Below are 24,770 nucleotides of genomic sequence, written 5' to 3' on the forward strand. Positions count from 1 at the left end.
GAACTGTCCCAAAGCCCAGAAAAAGGACAAGGGGGAAATAGCCCCAGTACCAGTAAGATGCATCCCTGGTGTCATCTTTTACATTGCTGTTTGGTTAAAAGGGAAAAATGGATGCTTACAGATGTTGTTGCTCCTTAGGGAGAAATGGAAGCTGTAAAAGAAGAAATCATAAAGCTGTGCCAAAGAAAGGAAGATTTCCTTACCAGGATGAAGAATTCCATGTCTGAGCTTCACCAGTGCCTACAGCAAGAAGTGCCTGAAGCAGCAGATGAACCCCCAGCTTCTGTATTGGCCCAGAGTGACCTGATTGGGACTGCTGTTTCCCCTCAGCAGGTAAGTGATCACTCCCCTGAGGGCCAAGAGGGGAGGTAAATACCCCTTCCTGCTCCTAGAGGAGTGGCATGTGACAGAGGAGCACCCCTGCCCCTGTGAATCAATCTCTCCTCCCCTTTGTGTTCAGAAGGACTGAGAGAGTGAGGAGAAAATAGGAGAGGTGAGCCTCTGGTTATTTCTTAGCATTTCACTTCCAACATGATGTTTGCATCAATCATCAGCAAAGTGCTCCATGTGTAGTTTTGTTGATGACCTGTTGTTCTGGGATTTTCAATAAATTATTTTCATGGGGCAAAATGAAATTTGTCCCTATTGTAGCTGTGCTGTTGAAACCTAACAGCATCAAATCCCAATTTTCAGAGGTGCTTAGAACCTGCAGCTTTCAGTCACTTTTATGTAGGTTGCCAGATGTTCAGTGCTTCCCCAAAAGTGGATCTCAAGTGGTAAATTTGTTTTGGTTTACAGGCAGAAGTGAAGAGGCTTTTGCTGTTCTTGTCATGATTAATTGGGTTGTCTCTCTGTGTGTGTTTTTGTAGTTGAAAAAAAGAGGAGTGATATCTCTTCTGCCTTCCTTAGATGAAGAATCAGAAGACTGTTCTTTACACAGCAAGGTGAGTCCAGTGTATTCTATATATTTTTTATATATATATGTATAATATATATATGTATGTGTATATATATATATAATATATATGTACACAGCTGTGTATGTAAGACAAAAGATTTTGGTAAAGCAGAAATTATGAAAAATGTGAAAATCTGGAATATTTCAGAACAATTTAAATTATCTGTTATCACTCCAGGATACAAAGGAATTGCACTCAAGCCAGTGGACCAATATTCCAGTGCCAGTATTACACAGCACCTTGTTCTGTTAGGTGTTATCCTGCTTTTGGTGGGATTGCCTATTAACTAATGCCCCCTTTGTGGAAGTGTTAAAGGCAAAATATGGCCTTAAATACCAATGTTTGCATGTGGAGGTGGATTTCAGAAAGAATTAGCCTCTGAAATTCCAAAACATAAATAGCAGAATTTATTTGTATGTTTGAACATAAGAAAAAAAGGGTGAGATTAGACTAATGGGAATGAAGTTTGGATAGAAGAGATTTCTGGTACATTGGGAGGCACTGCCCTACTGGTTGCTCTGAATCTGAGGGGTCTGAATGCCCAGGTGAACTGCAGAGGGGCAATGCTAATTGCTTTTGGGAAAAAATCCTCATGGCAAGACAAAGAAAAGAAGTCCAAACAGCCTGGAGAGCTTGTGCCTCACTATTGATCCAAGCACTTCAGTTTCAGGGTTTCTCACTCTGCACCTTCACTGGTGCAATTTTCTTTACATGTAGGACATTTTTGGAGACAGGACTGCAGAAAGACAGATAGTGTTTTGTTGGTTTGTTTGGGTTTTTATTTTTCTGGTTTTTTTTTAATATTGTAAAAAATGAGAATATTCTGCAGTCTCTAGAGAACATTATCAGTGTCATCCAGCTGCCACTCACCTTGCAGCAGAGCTATAGAGCAAGAAGAGAGGTGGGATTTGGGAAACACAAATATGGATAGATAGACAAGGCAGAAATAGAGCAGAGCGTTATGAGAGGTTTGCAGTGCTTTACATTGCCTGGAGAAATATCTGAGCTTCATGGTCAGAAGCTAAAGCTGAGCTGTTACTGCTTTCAAAGGGAAGTACAGCCACAGAGAAAGATGCAAGATTTTGGCCTTCAGAAGGAGATGATGAAAGGCCCAAGGAAGACAGTGCAACCTCCTGGTCTTCTGGTACCTTGTCAGATGGCATCGTTCAGGTAATGCACTCAGGTTTCCCTTTGTGGAGGTGGGAACTCATCTTTGTGGAAAAGTTCTGCATGAGTCCTAAGTATTGCTGAAGCCTGCACTGCAAGAGAAGTTTGGAATGCAGGACAAGGTGGCTAAATTCATATCTTCCATCTCACACTAAATCTTGCCATTCAGAATCTCTTTTTCTGTTGTACATACTGGTTGGACTCAGTGACCTTAAGCATTTTTTCCAATCTAAATGATTTAATGCCCTTTGAGCTTCACAAAACCCCCAAGGGCAGGAATGCACATTTAGTAGCAGCAGCTTGTTCCACTGATACCTGAAAAGGCTCTAAAAATGTGGGAGATGATTTGTGGAAGATGTTCACTTTGCACATGAGAAAATCAGTGTCTGGAACACCCAACGAGGTACAGTTTTGGTGCCATTCTGTTCTGCTCTTCATGGTGCCTCAGTAATGTTGTGACAGCTGCAGTTGTTTGTTTCTGTACATCAGTGCCTCAGGCATAACAAAATTGCTCTCTGTGAATATTCTTGGGCCAGGACCACGGTAGGTTGAGGGGTTGCTGCTCTTCCAGGCTTCTCTAGCACAACAAGGCAGTGGAACATAGAATCAGAAAGTCACTTAGGTTGGAAAAGGCCTTTAAGATCAAGTCCAACCATAAATCAAACACTGCCAGGTCCACCACTAAACCATGTCCCAAAGTGCCACATCTCCACTACTGCACACCTGTATGGAAGACAGGAAATATTTCCACTATTGCCTCTCTCTCCAGGATGAGGATGCTTTAACTGAATCACACAGCAAGCATGATGGAGAAATATCTCTGCAAACTTTGGAGGGCCCTGAAGGTCCTGGCACAGGCGATGGCAGTCTGGCTGTGGTGAGTTTGCAGTCCTGACCAGGGTGACCTGAGTGAGTTGTGTGCCTCCCTAGTGGGCAGAGGCCCTGGTCCAGTGTGGTTTTGCTGCTAGAGTTTGCTGCAGTATGATGTGGTGGGATACCTGCAACCCTTTGTGGGCCTGTTCCTGTTGGCTCTGGGTGATAAATTTTCAATTGCTCCTTGAAAGTGCAATTTTCTAGTGCAAAAAAAATGGAAAATGGATCATTTTCAGCAAGGAAGCTGCTGTCATTCATACAGGCATGAATGGGGAGTTTGAGTGATGTAAACATACATCAGCCATGGAATTTTTAAATGGCAGCTACAGGAGGAATTGAGGAGCTTGACATGTGTTGCTGCTTTGTGGAAGACATGCAAAGGCTCAGAGAAGAGTGGGCAGCAGGTTAAATACAAACGAGTGTCTGCCGACATTGGTGCTCCAGGAAGGCCAGGAGCAGCAGTCTGGTGGCAGAGCAGCTTCAGCTTTTGGGATCACAGAGTCCTGGAGTTGTTAAGTTGGAAGAGACCTCCAGGATCACAGAGTCCAGCCATTAACCCAGCACCACCATGCTCAGCATTAAACCATATCTCTAAGTCCTACATTTTTTTAACACGTCAGGGATGCTGATTCCACCACTTCCCTGGGCAGCCTGTTCCAATTCCTGATAACCCTTCCAGTGAAGATTTTTTTTTTTTTTAAATATCCTCTGCCAGGGGGATTGGAACTAGGTGACCATTAAAGGCTCCTTCCTAGCCAAACTGTTCTATCATTCTGTGATGACACTGATAGTTGGAACAATGCATTTTGGCTCTCTTTTTTTCCCTGCCAGATCTCATTTTAATATGAAGCTTGTGCACTAGCACTGGCCATCTCAGTTGCCTGAATGTGTGCTCTGGAGCCAGGGGAGCATTCTGTTCTTGTAGTGTTGCTTCATTTACTTACTGAGTACCAATATTTGCATGTGTGGAGGCATAAACAGCCTGTGCAGCCTTCCAAGTCACTGCTCTTTATCTCCAAGTACTTTGGACTTTTGTTATGGACATGTGCAGTGCAATATTGCTTCTTCAAGGAGCGTGTTTAAGAAGAATTGCACAAGACGTCCTTAAAAATACACAATTTTTTAATTGTATGATCTAGAGCCCAAGTAAAGCATATTTAATTGCTGGAACTGACAACACACAAGTAGCTTGTAAGTGTTGTCCAAGAGCTTGTTTTGCAGCTTCCAACTGCATTGCTTTTGTGTAACTCCCACAGAAAAACATCTCTCCTCAGGGGAGAACAGGTTAATGGTGAGTCATCACTCACAGGTATAGCTGTGTGCTCAGGTAGATCCCTGCAGATGCAAATTGCAGCCTGGAAACCTGTTACACCAGATCTTGGCTCACCTGCCTGCTGAGTTTCCCTTCTTTCCTTCTTGGTTTGTGGTCCCCCCCCCCCATCCCGCAAGGCTGGGAACGCGGCGACGGAGTTGTTTTGGGGTTTGTTGTTTCCACACTCTGTGAGTGTGGAAGTTAATCATCTCTCAGTGCTAAGGGGAGGGGAGGGAGATTACAAAACCAGGTGGCTCACCGGGCTGCTTTGATGTGCTTTCCTCCAGAGCCAGCAGCCGCCTCCAGTGCCCAGCGCCGCGCTGGGCTCGCAGTCAGCGCTGGATGGAGGGAGGCCTGAGCCAGAATCCATCCTCCTGGTGTGCCAGGCCCAGGTGGCAGAGCTGGAACAATGGCTAGCCAAAACTAAAATGTCCCTGGGCTCAGCCCCTCAGACCCCCCAAAGGCAGCAGATGGTGGAGCCACAGCTTGCTGATTGCCAGGTAAGGAGGTGACACTGCTGCCGTCCCCTTCCCTGGGCTGTGTCTGCAGGAAGGACACGGTGCCTGCTCCTCTCTCCTGCTTCAGCAGCTCCCTCACCCTCTGCACTGAGCAGGTCACTGCTTGGCTTCAGCTTTGCCAGGGTTTGGTTAAAATATCTGATTTTAGAATTGGGATCTGTATGCATCCAGGGGATTTAGGTAGAATTCTGGAGTATATGTAAGGCTTTGGTTTGATTTGGATTATTTCCAAAACCATGGCTGAGTGTAGTTTGAATCCTCTATTAAAAGGCAATTTTTCATTGGTCCTGATCATAATAAATCAGCTAGAAACAAAAGTCTTTTTTTCTTTTGACATTTTCACTTTCTGCTTGTCAGAATGATTTAAAAGACTGGTCTAAGAAACCTTCCACGCTGCTAAGTTCTACTTCTTCAGTTTTTTCCATAAACTACCAGCACAGAAAAATAGCGGCTTTCCCCCTGCCCTCAGTGAGCAGTGGTGATATTTGTACCTACTGCTGTGCACCTAGGGCAGCCTTTTGCCCCCATGGCAGCAGAACAAAAGGGGTGGGTGGTACCTGTTGGTGAAAATGGGAGGAGGAAAACAGGACTGGCACGAGGGAGCCCTGGCATGCAGCATGTGCAGATTAAAACAGGGCTGAGGCTCCCTGTGGCGCCAGTTGGCTTCAGGCACTGAGCCTACCTAGAGCAACAAATTTCACTCACAAAACCAAAATGTCCCCATTTTAAATGACTGGGGGACATCACCAGCTGTTTTGTTGTTGTTTTGGGTGGTTGTTTTTAATTGGAGTGCCTCTGGGTTGAGGCTGTGATTCAGCCAAGTGCTCAGGTGCTGAACTCTGTGGGAATTGGGATCCTGAGTGCTTTAAAGCAGCTGGCTGTGTCTGGATCCCATTCAGGGTTCCTGTCAGCATAGGTTTCACTGGGGCAGCTCCAGCTGGTGAAAACAAGCAGGCTGAATGCCTGTCAGCTTCAAACAATCTGGCTCAGTATTAGGACATGAGCTTGGGCAGGGGAAGAAAGTTCTCTAGTCAAGATCTACACAGAATGAAAGAGAAACAATCTCTAGATAAGGATGTATGATGTAAAGCAATTAATTTATTGCAGTTGATTACTTTGCAGTTGACCCATGGTACCTTTCTCCATGCTCACCTTAAGAATGTGAGTTTAAAGTATGCAAGGATGCACTTTGATTCACAGCAGCTTGGATCAAAAATCAGATCCCAGCAGTTTACAATGGCCTGGCTGTCACATGGAGACCTTCCTATGTGTTGGTAGTTCAGCATCATTCCTCCCAAAGAGTGATGTGAGCTGTGTGTGCATTGCCTCTTTCTCCCCTGCTGAGGTGTGTTGTCTTCTTGGTTGAATTCAAATGGAGTCTGTCATTTCTGCTCTCCTCTTTTATTACTTGATACCTGAGTTAACATAGCCTCCTGCAGATGCTCTTGTTTGAAACAGTTTTAAAAATAACTCTGTATAAAATAAAAGGATAAAAGGACTACACTGGAGAAAATCTAGAGGGATTGCAGCTATTTGTCTTTTCCCCTGCATGTTTCTCTTCTCTTCAGAGAGGGGAGGTGTGAGCATTGACTTCAGAATGTTGTCAGAAAAGGAGTGTTTCACTTCTGAGAATGAGTAATTATCTGCTGTCCCTTCTAGGTGAGGTTATCAGAGATTGAACAAAAGGTCCTTTCTTTACTGGAAGATTGTGGAGATAGTGCAGACTACCAACAAAAGACAGAGGCTCTTTCCTTGAAGCTGAAGGAGGTGAAGCGCAATTTGGAAAATGTCCAGATGATGCTTCAAGACAAGCACAGTGAAGAGCAGGTAAAGCATGTGAATGTGTTCTGCAGGGCAAGAGTTGAGAGTCCTGCTGCTTTATTGGTCTGTGGTTGCAGAAGAACAGTTAGAGCTCACCCTGTGAAGCAAGGAAGGGGGAAATGTCAGAGTTGCCATTATTCTACTTTACACTGCTGTATAATTACTTGTAGTTTACTACAAGTAGTGGACTTTTAATGAGTCTCTGAACAGCATCTTTTCTGCTCTAAGTGCTCAGTGACAGAGGCCAGCATTCTGCTAAGAGCACAGGAAAATGACTTAGGGTTTGATTTGGTTTTAAATGCCTCAAAAAGTCCATGATGTTTATCTGTGACAGTGTCAAAGCAGGGAGACCTTTTAGTAATTTTCTCTTTGAAGAATGCTTAAATGCAGTGATTCTGTCAGCTCTCCTGCACCAGAGCAGCACAGTTTTTGCTGAGTTTCCCAGTGGGTGAGATGATAACTCCTGGCTTCAGTGCTCATTCGCTCTGTTGTGTGAGGAATCAGAGGAGCCCACCTGATGTGTTTGCTTAAGAGCAGCCACAGTCCCTCTGGTGTGAATTAGCACTGGTAAAAGCTTGTGTTGAAATACTTCTGTGACCACAGGTTGACAATCCAGATGTGTGACCAGATTTATAAGAATAAATTGCACATGCCTGTATTTTGGTCAAACAAAAAGAAGGGAGTGTTAGTATCACCCAATTTGCTAGCAGGAAAAGCAAAGAAAGCAAAGTAACTGTTGGGGAACACATGTGAGGACCTTGGCAGAAGGTTAGAATGGTTAGGATGCTAAAACTTTCAGTAAATTCAACTGGACAAAAATCTTTGCAAAAGCAGCAGTTGTGTTTCATGGCTGCTGATTCTGTGTGTGGTAACTCCAAGGCAGCTTTTGCCCTTTCCCCAGGCTGCACCTGTGGGGTTCTGCTCTCTTGTCATGTCCAGAAGCCTTCCCACAATGAGTGTCTCTTTACAGGTTCCCAGCAGGGAGAGGATGGACCCAGAGCCCCTGGAGATCCTGCACTCTGATGGTTGTAGCCCACCCCAGGTGCCCCTTGCCCAGCAGCCTTGGCACAATGGGCTGCAGCAGCCCCAGGTAATGAATTCTCCTCCAGGCCAGGCTGCTCCACGTCCCCTGTGGGCTGGGGACAGCTGCTCTTACACTGCTGCAGTTCTCCCTGTGGGATCAGCTCTGTCAAGGGCTGGTTTCAGCTGCCCATCTCCTCCAGGATTTGGGGAGTTTGTCAGGATGGAGAAAGGCCTTACCCCTAAAATCCCTTGTTCAAAAGTTTTAGTAATATAAAGCTAGGAGATTGGAGGGATGAGTGATGCCATTTGAATCACTGTGAAACAAGGCAAGAGTCCTAGCTTTAAAACACTGATATATATGAAATCTGAATCTATACACTGATATTGTTATTGAAGGCAAGTTTAAAACTAAAGTTTTGTGAACAAATTCCCGTGGGCTAACTCACTATGACTTTTAAGGTTGTTGTTAACACAGTATAAAAATCTTGTAATGTTCTGTGCTCTGCAAATTACTTCTATTTTGCTAACTGTAAATTAACTTTTGCCTTTTTCTTGCTATTGGAAAAGAACTGGAGAAAATGGTCCAGCTTGAGCTGCTAGTATTGCTCACTTTTCACTCAACACTCTCCTTTTAACTAATGGAACTCACAGTCATATCTGAGCAAATCCCCATTTTCCCTTACCTGTTTCTTTATGTAAGGATTGCAGTCAGTGGTGTTTAAGTTTCTATATGTAATTTGGTTTTGGTTGGGTTTTGCTTTTAAAACTTTAGCTCAGGTGGAAATATATTCCATAAAAATGCATGTTTGCAGAAAATGGTTTGTTCTGTAGATTTATGTTCATACATAAACTGCATTTTATTCTGACAGAGGTAGTTTTTTTTTTTCTTTGCTAAATGATTTCACATAAAATGTGATTGAAAAAGCCTAATCATCCCTTCGGATTATTACAGTTCACATAACTGTTCATGCTCTTCTCTGTGCACAGGACCTGAAATTAAAAGCAGCTGAGCAGAAAAGCCTCATTGACTTTATTGAGTCGTGTGTGGAAAAAATGCAGCCACAGCTTGAGGACAGCATGACTCCAAAATCAGAATCCAGGTACAGAGTAACGCAATCAGTTAGCAGATTCAGTGATGTAAAACTGCCTAAACTTGCTGAAGTGGCACCCCTGGTTCTGTTCTTTGGTTCTGTGTGCCATTAGAAGAAAAATGGCAGATTGGGGCATCAATAGTCCAGAGAAATGGAGGCTTATTTAGGTGACAGCCTCTGTGATACTGAGCTGACTCCAGAGTTCAGATCTTTCTAGCAGACAGGACTGACACCTGCCATGAGCTAAATCAGGCCCATCTGAAGGCAGGCTGGGTCCCTCTGTTCACAGCCATGGCTGTACAAATGCACACGCACTCCCAGCCAGTGTAAAGGCAGCAGCTTTGAGAAAGGGGACATTGGGATCAGACACCTTCCAGCACAGAACCAGCACTTCCTACAGGACTGTGCTCCCCAAGTTGTCATTCCAGAGGTGGAGGCTGCCAGCAGGCCTCTGATATATTTCATGCAGAGGGGAAAGTCCAGGTTTATCAAAGCTTGGATTAATAATCCTACATGCACTTGGCTTCACTTTGCTTTTGAGGCACAAACCACAGAAACTAATCTTATACAAGAAACCTAGTTTTACTCTGCTTCAGTAATTGTCATTCTAACAATGTTTTCTCCATACAGCAATGGAGAATCTGACTCAAAGAGCAAGCAGGCTGATGCCACCTTAGCCCCAAAGGATCAAATGGGTAATAAATGGCAATATTTACAACAGGAACTCTCATCAAAGATGAAATCTCCTCTCTGCCAGCTTGTGGAACCTCAGGTTTGTTTAAGTTCCATAAAACACTCTGATAGTGTAGACAGCAATTAGTTTATCTTTCTGTCTCACAGTAGCATGGCTCTCCATCAGATAACCGAAATCTGTGCAAGGGCTCTCCAGAGGAGATTGTTACTGCACAGTGTTTTCATAATTGTCTTTTAATTTTACTTTGAGGTAAATCATGTCTCTGAAGTAGTGACTGCTGAGCACAGTGTGGGAGCACTTAGGTGAATCCCTGTGGTTAATCTTCAGAGTAGATGTTATCTGCTTACTTCTTCCAGGAGCACTGAGGTAGTTATCCAGCAAGCTCACAGCTGGTTCCCGTGGATGTGGGTGAAATCTCAGTTCCCACAAGAGAGAACATTTTGGTCAAAGCAAATCTCTGGCTTAAATTTTGTTCTGCCATTCACCATTGTGTTCTCTCATTCTCACACATCAAAAAGCAGATTTTGAGCTGTATGTTCTGAACAGACTGCTTGGATAAAACTATAATTCCTGTTATTAACAGTTTTGTTCATAATTAATTAGAATTATTAGATTTTCTGTCCTCTGAAATTGCTGCAGTACATGGAAGAATATCAGACATGTAAAAGGATGAATGTCATCAGGCAAGACTTACCCTGCAGTGGGCAGTAGGGTTTCCTTAACCCAAACTTCAGCTGTAGCCCATAAAGCTGGGAATCAGAGGCTCATTTTTCAGTCAAGCTCCCATCAAGGCATAGCCTGCCCAACTTCTGCCAGTGAAAAGGGTACCCTGCTGTCCAGGTGCTTTATATCAGTGCATTGAATATTTTATTGCTTTTTGACAGCAGTGTTATTGTGTTGCCTATAGCCTGTCTTCATTTCAGCTGTTCTAATTGCAATGTTCTTTTTCCAAATGTTAGATCACAACAAAGATGAACATGCTGCCTCGAGGCACATTCTCAGGTGCAGGAACCCCAACTGTGGAAGAGCTGAAAACTTACACTGTCCAGCTGGGAGACCTGAGCCAGGAAGCAAATGTGGTGCATGCACAGGTAAAAATGGCATGTCCTAAGCATTGCAAAAAACCCCAGGGATTCTAGATCCAGGACACTGGGAAACAGCCAGTAATCCTATTATTGCAAATGGCATTCACTGTAGTGAGCTTTTGTGTTGGGTATGGGCTGTAATGTAGAAATAGGTTGAGGATTTTGAGAGGAGACATTCCAAGTTCTCCACTATGATACTTCTGCCTGAGTCCAAAAGTTTACTAGTGTGGGTAAAAATTTCAGACTGTATAAAGCAAGGAGCCTGTGAATGATTTCAGTAAATCTGCAGGATGGGAGCTGACAAGACAAACTTCTTGTGTTCATGCCTGAGATTAGAGAGCTGTAAGAGCACAGCCATTGTCCAGTACATAAAGGGTCATTGTCTCAGCTTTGCTCTTGACAGCTCTGAATGTTACATGCATGTATCCAAGTCTGTCCCTCAGTATTTCATTAATTCCATTTCACTGTTAGCTGAGAAAACCTCTAACCTTATTTGAGTGAATGAATGTTAGCCATGCCTTGGGTGGAAATACTGAAAACTGGCTTGCATTTATCCAGGATAATGTGGCAGAAGAAGTCTCTTCCAATTTGGACAGAAAGTTGTTTGAGCTGCTTCTGGCAATCAGCAGGTGTTTGAACAACATGGAGGAGATGCTGAACACCTCTGTGCTCTCCACTGAAGAGGCAGCTGTGCAGCAAGCTCTCTATGAGGTAACTGCCCCAAATCCCAAACCCCAGTGGATTCCTGTTACAGCAGAATATATATGGCCTGGTATTTCCTCTCTGTTCTTCTGGCTTTATTCAGGAATAACCATGCCAAACTATTTTGTATTGCTCAGATTTGGGCCTGTTGCTTTTAACAATTATCAACTCGAGTCCTGCTGCTTCTTATAGGCAAGAGTCTTTGCACAGACCATTTTCACTCATTTTGCTTTTTTTTCAACCTTTTAGACTCTGTCTGTGGAGCTGCAAAAACTTCATGCTGATCTGAGTGATAAAAAGGATGATCTTCTGAAGTCCATCAGCTGCGCTGGTGGGAGCACAGATGTGTTCTGCGAGTGCTTTAACAACCTGCAGGCACGGCTGGAACAAACTCAAGCTGCCACTGCTTCAAGGAGCAGCTCCATGAAAGCTGGGCTGGACCATAATAGCAATTACCTGGTACTCCACTGCCAAATGCACATCTTGTTTCACAGCATCTGTTAGGCTTGTCAGTGTTAATGCATTTGGGTTACAGATGAGCAACCTCTAATGGGCTTTATTTTTTCTTTTTCCTTTTTTCTTTTTTTCTTTTTTTTCTTTTTTTTTTTTTTTTTTTTTTCTCTACTTAAAACCCTTGTCTTGGCCTCTCAAGAAGCAGATTAATTTTGCTGGTTGCAGTGCTGTTTGCAATGCTGACTGCCACAGGGGCCTGGATCACAGTAGATAAAATTTGCATGCAGAAAGTGTGGAAGTAACCTGGGATCCATGCAGGCTGAGCTGCAGGCTAAAGCAGTTTCTGTGTGTAGGAGCAATGCCAAGGGGGGTTTCATGTATTCTTTCAGCTGCTGTGTCCTCAGGAGAGGCAGGCTTCCTCCCTTGTGGTGCCATGTCTGACACTGGGCTATTTTTAGCAATATGTTGGAGGTTGATTTGACCCCACTGCATTTACTGTTCCTTTAGATTTTGTGCCACAGAAGCAGAAGCCATAGTTGCACAAATTTTCCCTCTTTTGTTCTTTCTTGGAAAATCAGATAGTGAGAAACTTTTCTTTAGATTCTTGTGATGTGCTAAATCTAAAACTATTGCTGGAAAATATTCAGATCAGGTCTTTAGTCTGAACTAAGGAAGGAAGAGTCTGGTCTTTGAAATACAATTTGCAGTGTCCAGCAAAACTCGAGTGTGCTCATCATCTGCAAGTCATCCTGGCCCTTTACTGCTGAATAATAAATCAGCCCTTTTGAGGAACACTGGGATGTTGTCTCCAAACAGCCACAGAACTGGTCTTGCAATGTTTATGTATGCAGAATCCATAGAGCTCCATCAGCCCCCAGTAATGGGCTCATTTTCCCATTTTCAGAAGAGAATAGTTTGATTCTCTTACCAGTTTCCCAGTTTTTTACAGTCACAGAGGATCACAGTGACAGAGTAATCTGTTTCTTATATACTACACAGACTCAGAATTTCCCCTGTCCATTACTGCTTTAAGCCCATAATGTATATGCTTTATTTTGGTGGGATTTTTTTGATTGTTTGTTTGTTTAAGAGAAAAAAAAATAGCATTTACCTAAAGAGGTAATCATTTTATTTGCTGTGCATTTTTGTGTGGTCATTACTATACTCCTGTTAATGTGATATATTTCTGATGTTTGTTTCTTTTGCAGAATCAAACCAGGCTACTCTATGATCAGTTAACTGAGAAAAAAGCTGCTCTGCAACAATGCTTGAATGAACTACGTGGACATAATGTTTCTGAACAGCTCCAGGTAATTTTATTTGAAGGAAATGAGAGGTTTTACAGCATTAGCTATTATTTCCAGCCTTCTGCAATTTGTAAAGTTTCATAATTTTTAAAGTTTGAGTCTAACTTAGGTTTTTACAATGGGAAGAGGAGAGAGTTCAGTATTTGCCATATTCACCACCACCCCTTTTTTTTTTAACTACACCCCAGTCCATACTCAGACCTAATTCCAGACATTTTAGTGGTTGGAGTGGAGGAACCAGTCTTTCCCCAACCTCCCAGAGCAAATACCCCCCTTGCTATGGCAGAGAAGGAAGAGAGCTACACATGTTATACCTTTTCTTATGCCAAACTACCTTTTCTTTGTGGGAGTAGGACTCTGGTATTTCCATCTTGTCCTGCAGCATTTATGAGCACTTTATCATATGGAATTTGACCAGTTAAACTATTTTCTTTGATCTTTATTGGGATTATCAGAAAATTAAAAATTACCAGACTGCATGTCCTCCCCAGAATGGTCATTGGCCATTTACCTACTTATTACCAAAGCAGGGAGGGTATTCTGAACCTTTCTTTTTACAGGCTCTAACCTTGCTTAGAGGCATAATTTTCTACCAGACTGGGAGCTGTGTTCCCTGCTGAATTCCCTAGCAAGGACTGGCTATATTCTGTTAGGTAACCACCCCTGGAAAAGGAATGCCAGAAGTACATAGCTTTCCTTCCTTCAGAGGGATCCTGTCTCAGTCTCTGAGTGTTTCTGATTCATAAGAAAAACCTGCTTTCTGAGTCCATGATTCCCTTTAATGGCTTCCCTTGAATTAGTAAATGGCAAGGCATGTTGAAGGTTGTCCTGAGACACAAGACCTGAATTCCCTTCCTGGCTGTGCTGTGTGAACACAGAAAGTTATGCCATGTTTGTCCATTTAGTTTATAAACTCATTGTATTTTCTGAAGTGCTAGCACAGGAGAGGTCCAGCCACTGGATTCACTGCACCACCAGTGATAATGGAAAGTTTATTGGAATGGAACTCTTCCTAACAGTTAATTTTGTCCTTCATCCAGAAAATTGGTGACTGTGCTGTGGAGCTGCAAAGCTTTGAAAACCAAGTAGCAAAATTGAGAGGCCATGGAGAAAGATTGCAGTTACCTATCACCTTAATCCAGGAAGCTTATAAATTAGAGGTAAGAGCACAGTACAGCTTCCACTTACTCAGCATGGTTTGATTCTTCTAAGCAATGCATTTACAGCATCAAAAGGCTGATGGTTATTTTGTATTCTGTGGGTTTGTTTGGGATTCATTTCTGTCCTTCATGGATCACTGCACAGTGTTTGCATTTTTAGGATGTTCTGGATGACATGTGGGGGATTCTGAAAGCAAAGTATGTGGAGCTGAACTCCCCTGCCATCAGTGAAAGCCAGTATGAGGACTTGCTTCGTGGGTTTGGAGAGCTGGTAGCTATTGGAAGGGAGAAGATGGCACAAGATCCAAAGCACCTAACAAAGAGCAGAGCAGCTCTGCAGTCCCACCTGAAAAATCACAAGGTATGAGGTGTTGTCCACAGCAATGCTCAGGTCACCATAGCAAGGAGAGCACAGTTTTCTGGGACTGGTTTCTCTCCAGGGTAGTGGAGGAGAGTGACTGGCTCATAGCAAAGGGGAGGGACTGGTGTATGTGCAGAAAACAAAGACAAGTTTTTCAGTAGACCAAAACAGCACCAGTTTTGGTGATAAATTGCTATTTCTTCTTACCTCAGAACACATAGCTGTGTGAGGAAAACACATTTTTCTTACAGTTACCCAAAGGATTATTGTGTCCTACCCACTTACTTAAGCCTTAGAACTCCTGCTGTGGGAGTGTGATCTCTCTTAGAGAGCAAGCTTTAACCTGGGGTTTTTTTCCAGGATTTTTTCCACAACCTCATGACACATATGGCTTACATGGAAGCGTTTTCCAAGAGAGTGAGTCCTTCTGTCTTGCAAAAGAGAGAGGAATTCTGGAGAGAGCTGGTCAATCAGGTCAAATTGCTGGAGCAGAAGGCCTGCCAGTATGGTATACACTTAGAGAGCCTGCTAAAGGTAATAAATCAAAAGACACCCAAGAGTAAAACCTGGAGGGAAGGAGAAAAGTTGCATCTGGGGCAGCTCTTGTCCTACCAGTGATTCTTTGGCTAGTAGTTGTCCTTTTCTGATTCCACTGGACAGCAACAGTAAAAAGAAAAGGAAAAAAATCCCAGCACTACTTTAAAATAAAATTTCAAAAACTTAACCAATAATCTCAGAACATCCCTATAGAATAAAAAATTGTATACATCACTTAAAAATAAGAATCCTTAAAGATTTTGAAGTGTGCATAATTAATTCATCTGTAGTGAAATCATGTCTCACTTTGATATTTATATATTATTCACTTATTTTTTTGTTGTATTTCATTAAAGCAAGAGCTGCTGATGTTTTAGAAGGCATTAAGGCCTGAGTCTGGTGTGTTGAAATGCAAATGGATGTGTGCTGTGTAAACAATTCAATGTATTTTTTAGGATTGGGTGGTATTTGATGAGGAATGCCTGGTTTTCAATAAGGAGTTAGAAGCACTTGCCTCTGTGTTGCCTTCTGTCAGTTTGGTTGAAGAAACTGAAGAAAGATTAATGGAAAGGATTGCACTTCTAGAGGTATTTATGTGTTTGTCACTGCTCTTCTTTATGCATCAGTAGAACTGGCAAAAAATATTTAATTAGTATATGAGGAGATGATTTGCAGGGCACTGCCTCATCTCCTCAGCTGTGTGTGGATGCAAGCTCAAAACTGACTTTTTAAAGTAGGGAAAGATTGGGCTGCTAATTTCAGCCAGGGGCTCCAAGTCCATTTTAGTGGGAGTACTGACTATAACTACTTTATAACTCAGTCTTCAAAGGAAAGTATTTGGGGTAAGATGGATGTTGTGCAGTGTCATGGATCCCAAGGACAGCAAGTGCCACTTCTCTGTAATACAGAAATTGTTTTCATGCCACAGTGTAAAACCTATGGAAAAGGACAATCAACCTAGTGCTTTCAAATATCTGAAAATACCAAATATTTGAACTCTTACTATAACACTGGTTGCAGCTGCATCTCTGATGACAGAGCTACATCTTTATTTACAATTTCAGCTCCAGCTGGAAATATTTTATCCACATTATAAATGCATTTAAGTATAAGGATATAAAAGCAGCATTTATGGTTGTTTTATAAAATTAAGAAGAAAGCTTTTTAGTAACCTCAATGATGTATTTTCAGAGAGTGCTCCGCCGGTGCACAGAGCTTCACAGGTGTAACCTTTCTCAGTTTTCAGAGGACATCCTCTGTTATAATTTTTTGAATTAATAAGTGTTTAATAAAAGCAAATTGATGAGTGTTCAATAAGTGATTAATAAGTTTATTAAAGGGGAAAAGTGCTGTAATGATTGAATCTAGTTGACTGCAGGAAAGAAATCACTGGACATTCACAGGAAAATCTGAGCTACAGTAAAGCCTTTGTAATAAATCAACTGTAGATGTTTACAGTCATAGTGGCCTTCTGGTGCTTTTGATTCCTGATGCACTGAGACAAGAGAGATGCAAAATTTGCACAGCCATTGATGTGAAGTTGCCTGGTCTTCCTTGGCTTTTTATATTCTTCACTAGCTCTTCACTCTGAAGTCTTTATTTGTCTTTGAAGACTTCAGGAACAAAGTCATAAAGCTTTCGAAGATGTTTGGTGCAGGGTGAAACTGTGGAGCTTCACAGTTTCAAAAAGAGAACAGAATAAAAGGAAACAAAGAGGAAGCAAACAAACAAACCCACAAAAATCTGTGTCCCTTTTGCATGTAATGATTAAGAAGTTAGAACAAGTGATGTGTGTTCTTCTAGTTGTGTTTTCTGTCTTTAAAATGTTACTGTTTTGCAAACTTCCCATATTCTGACAGAAAATCAAAAGCAGTGTTGATGAAAAGCATGCCAGGCTGTACCAGATGGTGAAGGAAGGGAAGAAATTGCTGACTGCTGTGAACTGTCCAGAAATAAGAAGCCAGATTGGGAATCTGGAAGAGCAGTGGTTGTTTTTAACCAAAAAAGTTGGCCATGAGCTACACAGACTTCAAACATTACTGAAACTCCTGGTCAGGTGGGTCCAACACATAAAAACAGTTTGAAATATGAGCTAGACATTAGTTTGTGATTTTTTTAATAGATGTCAGCTGAAGCCATGCTTCTGTAGGGTTATGCAGTAGCAGAGGTGCCAGAATAGCACGTGTCTTCTCACAGGGAAGACAACTTGGAGATTGAGTAATGTATCCCAGCCTCAGCTAGAAATGTGTTTCTGTGTTTTGTTTCCTCCTGTAGCTACAACAGAGACTCAGAGGAATTGATGAAATGGTTGGATTCTGCTCAGCAGAGAATGAATTTTTGGAAGGAGCAGTCTCTCAATGTGTCACAAGATCTTGCCACCATCAGGGACAACATCAGCAGTTTGTTTGTAAGTAATTTCTGCTGCCAGCTTTAGATAAGACATTGTGAATTCTGGTGAAATTGAGCCTTTTGAGAGGCTTTTTTGTTTGCCACACCCTTGAGCCGCCCACATAATACAGCACTGAAAGGCTGTGTGCCCCAAAGCCACTCAACAGCTGACCCTGGAGTGTGGGCTCGGAGTACAGGAGTGAAGGTGGTCAGCCAAAGTCAGGAAAGAGGAACATGCTGAATTACATTTCATATCTTTTCCTGCTCCCCTTGCATAGCCAGGAGGTTCAGCCCCAGTGTGAGGCCAGACAGAAGCAACAACGGGAAAGCAAAGCATCATAAGGTTTGACTGGTAGATGTGAGCTGGCCAGAGGTCTGAGGACTGGGGTTGCTCCCTGGACCTCTGTGTGAAGTGGGGATCAGGATAATCTCAATCTCTGTGGGAGCAAAAGGTGGCATTCAGCACTAGATATCAAGGTGGGCAAAAAAATGATTTATGTGCCAGAACATGTTTAGATTTTCTGATCTTTGCCATCTTGATAAAATCTGTTTGTTGAGGTATTTCATCCTGTGAAAATATGGTTTGTCTTCATTTCAATAGATATATAAATATTTACCCTCTCTTAAATTTCATCATGTTTCATTTCATCCTGTGCACCTCAGACATTTTCTAAGGAAGTTGATGAAAAATCTTCCCTGAAGTCATCAGTGGTGAGCACTGCCAGCCAGCTCCTCCATGTGAAGCAAGCTGATACTGCAGCACTTAGGTCATCCTTGGCAAAATTTGAGCAAAAATGGGGAGAACTGATTACACAGCTCCCAACCATCCAAGAAAAGCTTCACCAGGTGAGTGAGAAACTCTGCTGCCATCTCTCAGTTCAAGTTAAATAATTATGTTAAAATGCTGCTGCTGGAATTCAGTTGACTTTTTCTGAATTAGCTGCGCCATGCTTTCAGAATAACCCAAATATTGTACTGCAGTTTAAATATTACTGTGTTCTTCCTGGGCTATTCTAAATATATTTATTATCTTCATGATTTTGCATGGAGGTCTGTTACTTAAAATTAGAAAGAATTACTCAGAATGAGAAAGAATTTTATTTCAAATTCATGAATTCTAGAACAGAAATAATTTGCCTCTCTGGAGCACAGGGCTCAATTTCAAGTTCATGCCCCAGTAATGCGATTATAGTGCCTGAGCCTTTCTAAAAATAGAAATGCCATTTCCCTTGGTATTTCTAACAAGTAGAGTGTAGAGGATTCATGATATGCTTTACCTCAGCTTCAGATGGAAAAGCTTTCATCACGAGAAGCTATTGCTGAACTAATGGCCTGGCTGGACCATGTGGAACAGCAGCAGGAACGTGAGGAGCCAGTAAATTCACAAGGCAGTGCTGCCCAGGTCAAGACCCTCCTTCAGAAGTACAAGGTAAATGGGAAACTGAAAGTCCAGGCCTGCTGTGAAAAGGGTGGAAGCAGCCTACAGGCACTGTCATATCCTTCCCTTTGCTCTCAAGTGGGTTCCTCAGTCTGAAACATGCTGTTACATCCTCCTTTATACAACCTCATGCTTCCACGACACACAAACCACTGCCTGTTCTGCAATACAGCTACTGCCTGCTGGGCAGTAATCTCCTTTTCTCATGCTGTCCCATCTGTCTCATCTGTTCTGTCTCTTGCATTTAGATGGTAAAATGTGACTAGCAGGAAAGCTTTCCTTCCTTAGGAGGACAGACTCTGTGTTTGTGCTGTGTTCTAGTCTGTCTTTTTAACAAGGAATACCCTAATGGAGCTCCATAACCTGAATCTATTTAACTAGAGAACAGGGAGTGTGAATATTATGGGTCATCAAAAGAAATAACCTGCTAGGAAACAGGGACAAGATGAACATCCCTGCAGGGAGAGAGAGAGAGGCTGCAGCAGACTCTTGTTCAGATGCTGGAGCATGAGTGGCAGAGGCTGATTGCTCCAGCCACAAGGAGGATTCATGCTGTGTTCTCCAGAGATGCCAGGGAGCCCAGCCTCAGGGCATGAATCCCCACAGAGCCCTGTTTTGCTCTGCCCAGGGCTCAGACAGGCTGACAGTTCTGCAGCTGCAGCCACTTCGGTGCTGCACATAAGGCAAGTGCCAATGCAAACATTTCTTTCCAAGTGCCTTGGTATAGCACATATGTAACATTTTGGTCTGTATCACTTGATTTGGCAGTAGGGACATGTAGGTGAGGTGCTGTTCTTAACACTTTGGATATTTAGAGGTGGGTTTGTAGGTGTGTCTTTTGCATTTGTCAGCAAGGTGGGATTGTGTGTGCTGAGAAGAAAGCTGGGATGACAGCCACAAATTCCTAGAGGGAAGCAGCTGTGGCTACTGTGGTATTCCCTAGTGACTTTTCTGGGCACTACTGGATAAACATGTAGCCCTTTCCTACTCTCTTCTAATACCCTCTGAAATAAGAAGACATTCCCTTATGTTTTCACTCTGCTTGTAGTTTCTCACTTCTCTCTCTGCACAAGAGATGCTGATGCTGGAGGGACACTTTTTTCCTCCCAGATATTCTATTCTGATACCAGATGTTTTGTTAAAAAGAGTAGAAGCTCATGCTTCATTTTCTCGTGAGTTGCAGGAGTGTGGGATAGCCTTGGTCTTGGCCTCATCTGGGCCCGTGGCAGTGTGATGGTTTTGTCCAGTGGATTAAGTACAGGGTCTGGTTCCCCTGGGTTTTATTCTCTGTTCCATCTCTAGCCTGTTTTTACCTTGAATTAACCACATAATGATAGAGATTTTCTGCAGAAATTTCAGTGGATGGAAACAGGTACACAAATACAGAATGGTAAAATTTGAGAATTATTCCTACAGACAAATCTCTTTCAGAAGAATATTTTAGGTCATGATTCAAACAAAGCGATCAATGCCCCATTGCCACACATTGAAGCATCATTGGAACCACTCTGATTAAAACCACAGAACTGATTGCTTTAAGTTTTTGTTCTTTCTCTTTTTTCCCTGCAGGAATACATGATGGAGATGAACTTTAAGCAGTGGATGGTAGATTTTGTTAACCAGTCCCTGCTGCAGATGAGCACCTGTGACGTGGAGAGCAAGCGCTACGAAAGGACAGAGTTTGCAGAGTGCCTGGGTGAGATGAACCTGCGGTGGCACCGCCTGCAGGCAGCCCTCAACAGAAAGGTTGGATTGAGCTCCCATGGCTTTCTTTCTTCCAGCTCTGGTTTTGCCTGTGCCACTGCTCTGTATTAGGGATATATTAAGCTACCAGCAGTTTTCCTGTTGGAGCGGTTGGATTTGTGCAAACAGTGATTATTAAGGAAGTAATGTTGACAGGCACATTCAGATGGGGACACATAAACCCCCTGGACAAGGCACAGCAGGGATCAGTTCCCAGCCCTGCCCCAGCCCTTCTGGGTCACTGGAAATGGGTTCCTCTGTCAGTGTCCTCCTCTTGCAGTAAATATGCTTTCCTAATGCAGTGCTTTGAAGGTCAGCAGCTGGTAGAGTCAAGTCTACATGCAGAATTTTCCTATCAGCACATAATCTTGTTTCTCTGGAGAAAATCTGTTTCAGGCAATGCCTCAGAATTATTCTATTCTAGTGAGGCTAGAAATAATCCATGCATCCAGAATTAGATGCTGCTGCTTATGTGCCCCAATGCCCAGAAAAGCTGGTGTGACTCATGATATGGAAAAGACATGGGGGAGCTTAGAATCCCAAAATGCAACCATGAGGCTGCTGGAATGAATCCCTCTACCAACACATTTCTCTTTCATGTCTGTGTCTCAATTTATACAGGTTTGGGAGAAGCTGGCCATTCTGAATCCAGATACAAAGACTTCTGGTCAGATAGAAAATTGCCAATGTCTTTTAGTTCAGAAAGTCTTCCAGAAACATTTTAAGTGGAAATTTCATTTCCCGTACAATTGAAGATTCCCATGATGAAATTTCAGTTTTTTTGGGGAAAAGGTTATCTTCTCTACCATTTTCATGAAATTCAATTCTAGGATTTAATGGATCTTCGGGGCCAAGATTGAAGATAGGAAACTTGAAGTCACTTTCTTCCTAGTAGCCTTGTTGGTGGGTTTTAGTAAGAACGAGATTTTTCAGACTCCATAGGAATGTGTCCACATAGCGCAGGGTCTCCCAACTTGTCAGGTCTGCCAGCTCCAGAATACACACTGCCTTGTTTCTTCCAAAGGAAAAGATCAGATCCTAAAGAGTCAGCAAGACATTTTAGGTTTTTCTTTCAAAGTATTTTCTCTAAAGAGTATTTTCAGTATGGATTTTGTAATGTCTGATTTTGTCATGGAAGGCAAAGCCCTGTTTCTGCCCACTTGTAGGTTTAAGTAAGTTAAAACATTTCTGTGACTTTCAGATACAAGACCTGGAACACATTTTGGAGGATATTACTGAGAATGAGAACAAAGCCCAGACTTTGCACAACTGGCTGGAAGCTCAGAGTGATCGACTGAGATCCTTACAGACCCCAGCAAGTCTGATCTCTGCACAGAACACCTTAGATGATTGCAAGGTAAAGCATTACATGAGTAATTTGCTGAATCCAGACTAAGGAACTGCACAGATTTTACCAGAAAGAAATTTAAAGGAAGTTGCCATTTCCCAGAAGAATTCTCCAGTGTCATTTTAATTAAAGCATGTTGCATTCAGGTGATAAAGAGACAGAACCACTTTTAATGTGAGTGGCTATTCTGTGTTTTTTTCCACCAATTGAAGATGCATCTGCTGTTGCTTCATGGTATTTGGAGTGTTGTGCAGCAATATTGTATTCTGAGATACTTCCAACAGAAGTAGTTCTCAGTTCAGCACAGCCATGGCAGAAATTATGAATTCCATTAGTCTGAAGAGCTCTGTGATGGAAGTGTCATGGAAACTACTCAGTCTCATTTGGACAAATAGCAACCCTCTCTACTTCTGCCCTAGACTGTAGTGTAGTCTCTCTGCGGCAGCCTCAAGGATCTGGGTGTCCTTTGTTCTGTTTTTCTAGGCATCAGATCCCTCAAAATTAATACAGGTGGCAGCCACCTAATAACTGGTTCCTGTTAATCTGACAGTCTGCTGTTTTCATTCAGTACCGTGTTCCCTCTCTATTTTTTAGCATGGAATATTTGTTCTTTCATTGCCATGGTTACATCTCTCTCTTGTAGTAGGCTGCTTTTATTGTCTGGAGTGCTCTGTTACACACTGAGTTACTTGCATCTCTGAAATGTGTGGAGGGGCCAGAATGGAAGAAAGGCACAAGGGTAGCTTGGTCTAAACACTCACCTGCTCCAAGCAACACACAGTGCTGGGATACAGGGGGCTAAAATGTTTCATTAAAATCCATTTGGTCAATAAAAATGAGGTCCAAATTCAAAAATGTTTTGGGGACAATCAGTGAGAAGTGAAAAAAGGTCATGGCTTTAAGTGTAGCATTATAGGAAAATGTTGTGGCCCATTTGGGTATGGATAGTTCCTCACATTGTAAAGAGCTCTGTTGAGCTTTCCCCAGCATGTCAAGACTCTTATAATCATTCTGGTTGTGCTGGGGAAGGAGTCCCAGGTATCTCCATTCATTAGAGATTGTTCTCACTTGATTTCACTGGAGCTGATTTCAGTGGAATTTCTGCCATGGAGGTCTCTCTGAGGAAAGGGACAAACTGAAAATAACTTTCCAGAAGTTGTTAGGATGTCAGGGACTCACTCATTGCAAAACCAGTTCCTGTCTTACCTTTGCATGACTGAAGAATTGCACAAAATTGATTTTAAAGTAGGAATGTTTACTTAAGCTCCTCACACAGAAGTTATTTTTATGATCTCATTAAAAGATCTTGCTTATCTTCTTTTTTCCATTATTAGGAGCTAGAAAATCAACTCGTGGCTAAATCCGAAACTCTTGATGAGCTCAAAAAGAGTTTGGCTTCAAATGGTAATGCAGAACAAACCCCAGAAACTCAGTCTCTGAGGATAGCTGAGCTGTGTGAAATGAAGGACAGCATTGTAAACCAGGTAAAAGCCTTGCTTGTGCTCAGGTTTCCTGCACTGCATGTTCTGACCACCAATGTCATTAATCTTCTTCATGGGATGGCAGGAGCTGGTACAAAAAAGATGCAAAGTATTCCTTGCTCTTTACCTTCCTAAGAATTCCATGTCAAGTCTTTACTGTAAAGTAAACGAATGTATTTCCAAAGTTGAGAGAGAAAAAATAGTCTGATTTTGAAGCAGTTTGGGTACAAGGGGAGAAGGAACAGATCCCAGTCTGCAGCTTAAGAAAATAAAGAAAGAGCTCTGCTCTTTTTCTGTCAAGCTGCAAATGGAAACCTTAAACTCTTTTACTTTATCTCCTTCTCTTTCATACCCTGTTCTTTCTCCCTTGTAGTGCAACTGGGAAGCTGCCTACTCTGGCCCTGTTCTCACTGCAGCTTTTCCACCTCCCAGTTACTCTTTCATCCACACACCACGGTGGTTTTTGCCATCCTCAGATCCTGTGTAGTTTCCAGTTGCTTCAAGGAGGGTCTGACAGATTGGTTTCCCATGCAAACTGACTCCCCAGCAGTTTTTATTTATAATCATAAGATCTTTATAATTGGAGCTGATCTTTTTTTTTAATGTGGATGTAATTCATAGGTGCAGGAGAGATAATAATGAACACATTTAAAGATTTGAATCTGTGATAATAAATGACCACATACTGTAGAGAATTCTACATGATGGAGTGGCTGTGTTCTAGTTAAGATTGCTTTACACTTTTTATTACAGAGTCCTTGCATTTTTTCCTCAGAACTTTGTGAAACTTGAGCCCTTTTGCTTGAACTCTTCCACAGGAGATGTCGATCCAGTATTGACCTGCTGCTTCTTGGTTTAGGTTTCAGCAGAAAGGATGTGACTGTTTCTTTCCAAGAAAGCAGGAAAATTTGTGTTTATGTACACGATTAAAGTTTTTCCTTCTGATGTATAGCTGGGGGTAGAAATTGGCAGGATTGACAGCCTGGTGCTTTTTCTCTTCTTACAGTCACCGTGGTGGGTCATGTTAATTTTAGGGATTTTGTGACTAAAGTACTGAAGTTGCAAACTGCAGGATGTTCTTGGGGCTGAGCTGTCTGTGTGTGCAGTGAAACAGAGAGTGCAGGTTCCTTCCCACGGGTGACTGCTCACATCAGAGCCAGGCAGAGATTTCTAATACAGGGCTAAGGAGATGAAATACCTTGATTAAATTGTCCGTGGGTTGAGTTCAAGCCTGTGAGTCTGTGGCCCTGAGACATTTCCCGGGAACGATGCCTTTCCATCTTCCTTGTGTGGGCAGTAATTAGCTACA

General features: G+C 42.5%; 1 protein-coding gene across 4 annotated transcripts in view; it reads left to right on the forward strand.

Annotated features, from left to right (window-relative positions):
* Positions 1 to 24,770, forward strand: part of LOC102072960 (nesprin-2) — a 181,891-nt gene that overhangs the window by 103,927 nt on the left and 53,194 nt on the right. For all 4 annotated transcript variants that reach the window (XM_074542222.1, XM_026796308.2, XM_026796309.2 and 1 more), the window contains exons 64-87: positions 139 to 333; positions 870 to 944; positions 2,010 to 2,129; positions 2,896 to 3,003; positions 4,599 to 4,811; positions 6,489 to 6,656; positions 7,621 to 7,740; positions 8,661 to 8,773; positions 9,395 to 9,536; positions 10,418 to 10,549; positions 11,102 to 11,254; positions 11,495 to 11,704; positions 12,907 to 13,008; positions 14,046 to 14,165; positions 14,326 to 14,526; positions 14,887 to 15,060; positions 15,519 to 15,650; positions 16,923 to 17,119; positions 17,338 to 17,470; positions 18,115 to 18,297; positions 18,734 to 18,880; positions 20,459 to 20,635; positions 21,834 to 21,989; positions 23,315 to 23,464. In XM_074542222.1, coding sequence (XP_074398323.1) covers positions 139 to 333; positions 870 to 944; positions 2,010 to 2,129; positions 2,896 to 3,003; positions 4,599 to 4,811; positions 6,489 to 6,656; positions 7,621 to 7,740; positions 8,661 to 8,773; positions 9,395 to 9,536; positions 10,418 to 10,549; positions 11,102 to 11,254; positions 11,495 to 11,704; positions 12,907 to 13,008; positions 14,046 to 14,165; positions 14,326 to 14,526; positions 14,887 to 15,060; positions 15,519 to 15,650; positions 16,923 to 17,119; positions 17,338 to 17,470; positions 18,115 to 18,297; positions 18,734 to 18,880; positions 20,459 to 20,635; positions 21,834 to 21,989; positions 23,315 to 23,464 — 3,621 coding nt within the window. The remainder of the gene's footprint in view (positions 1 to 138; positions 334 to 869; positions 945 to 2,009; positions 2,130 to 2,895; positions 3,004 to 4,598; positions 4,812 to 6,488; positions 6,657 to 7,620; positions 7,741 to 8,660; positions 8,774 to 9,394; positions 9,537 to 10,417; positions 10,550 to 11,101; positions 11,255 to 11,494; positions 11,705 to 12,906; positions 13,009 to 14,045; positions 14,166 to 14,325; positions 14,527 to 14,886; positions 15,061 to 15,518; positions 15,651 to 16,922; positions 17,120 to 17,337; positions 17,471 to 18,114; positions 18,298 to 18,733; positions 18,881 to 20,458; positions 20,636 to 21,833; positions 21,990 to 23,314; positions 23,465 to 24,770) is intronic.

Source organism: Zonotrichia albicollis, chromosome 6, assembly GCF_047830755.1.
Source record: "Zonotrichia albicollis isolate bZonAlb1 chromosome 6, bZonAlb1.hap1, whole genome shotgun sequence".
Lineage (NCBI taxonomy): Eukaryota > Metazoa > Chordata > Aves > Passeriformes > Passerellidae > Zonotrichia > Zonotrichia albicollis.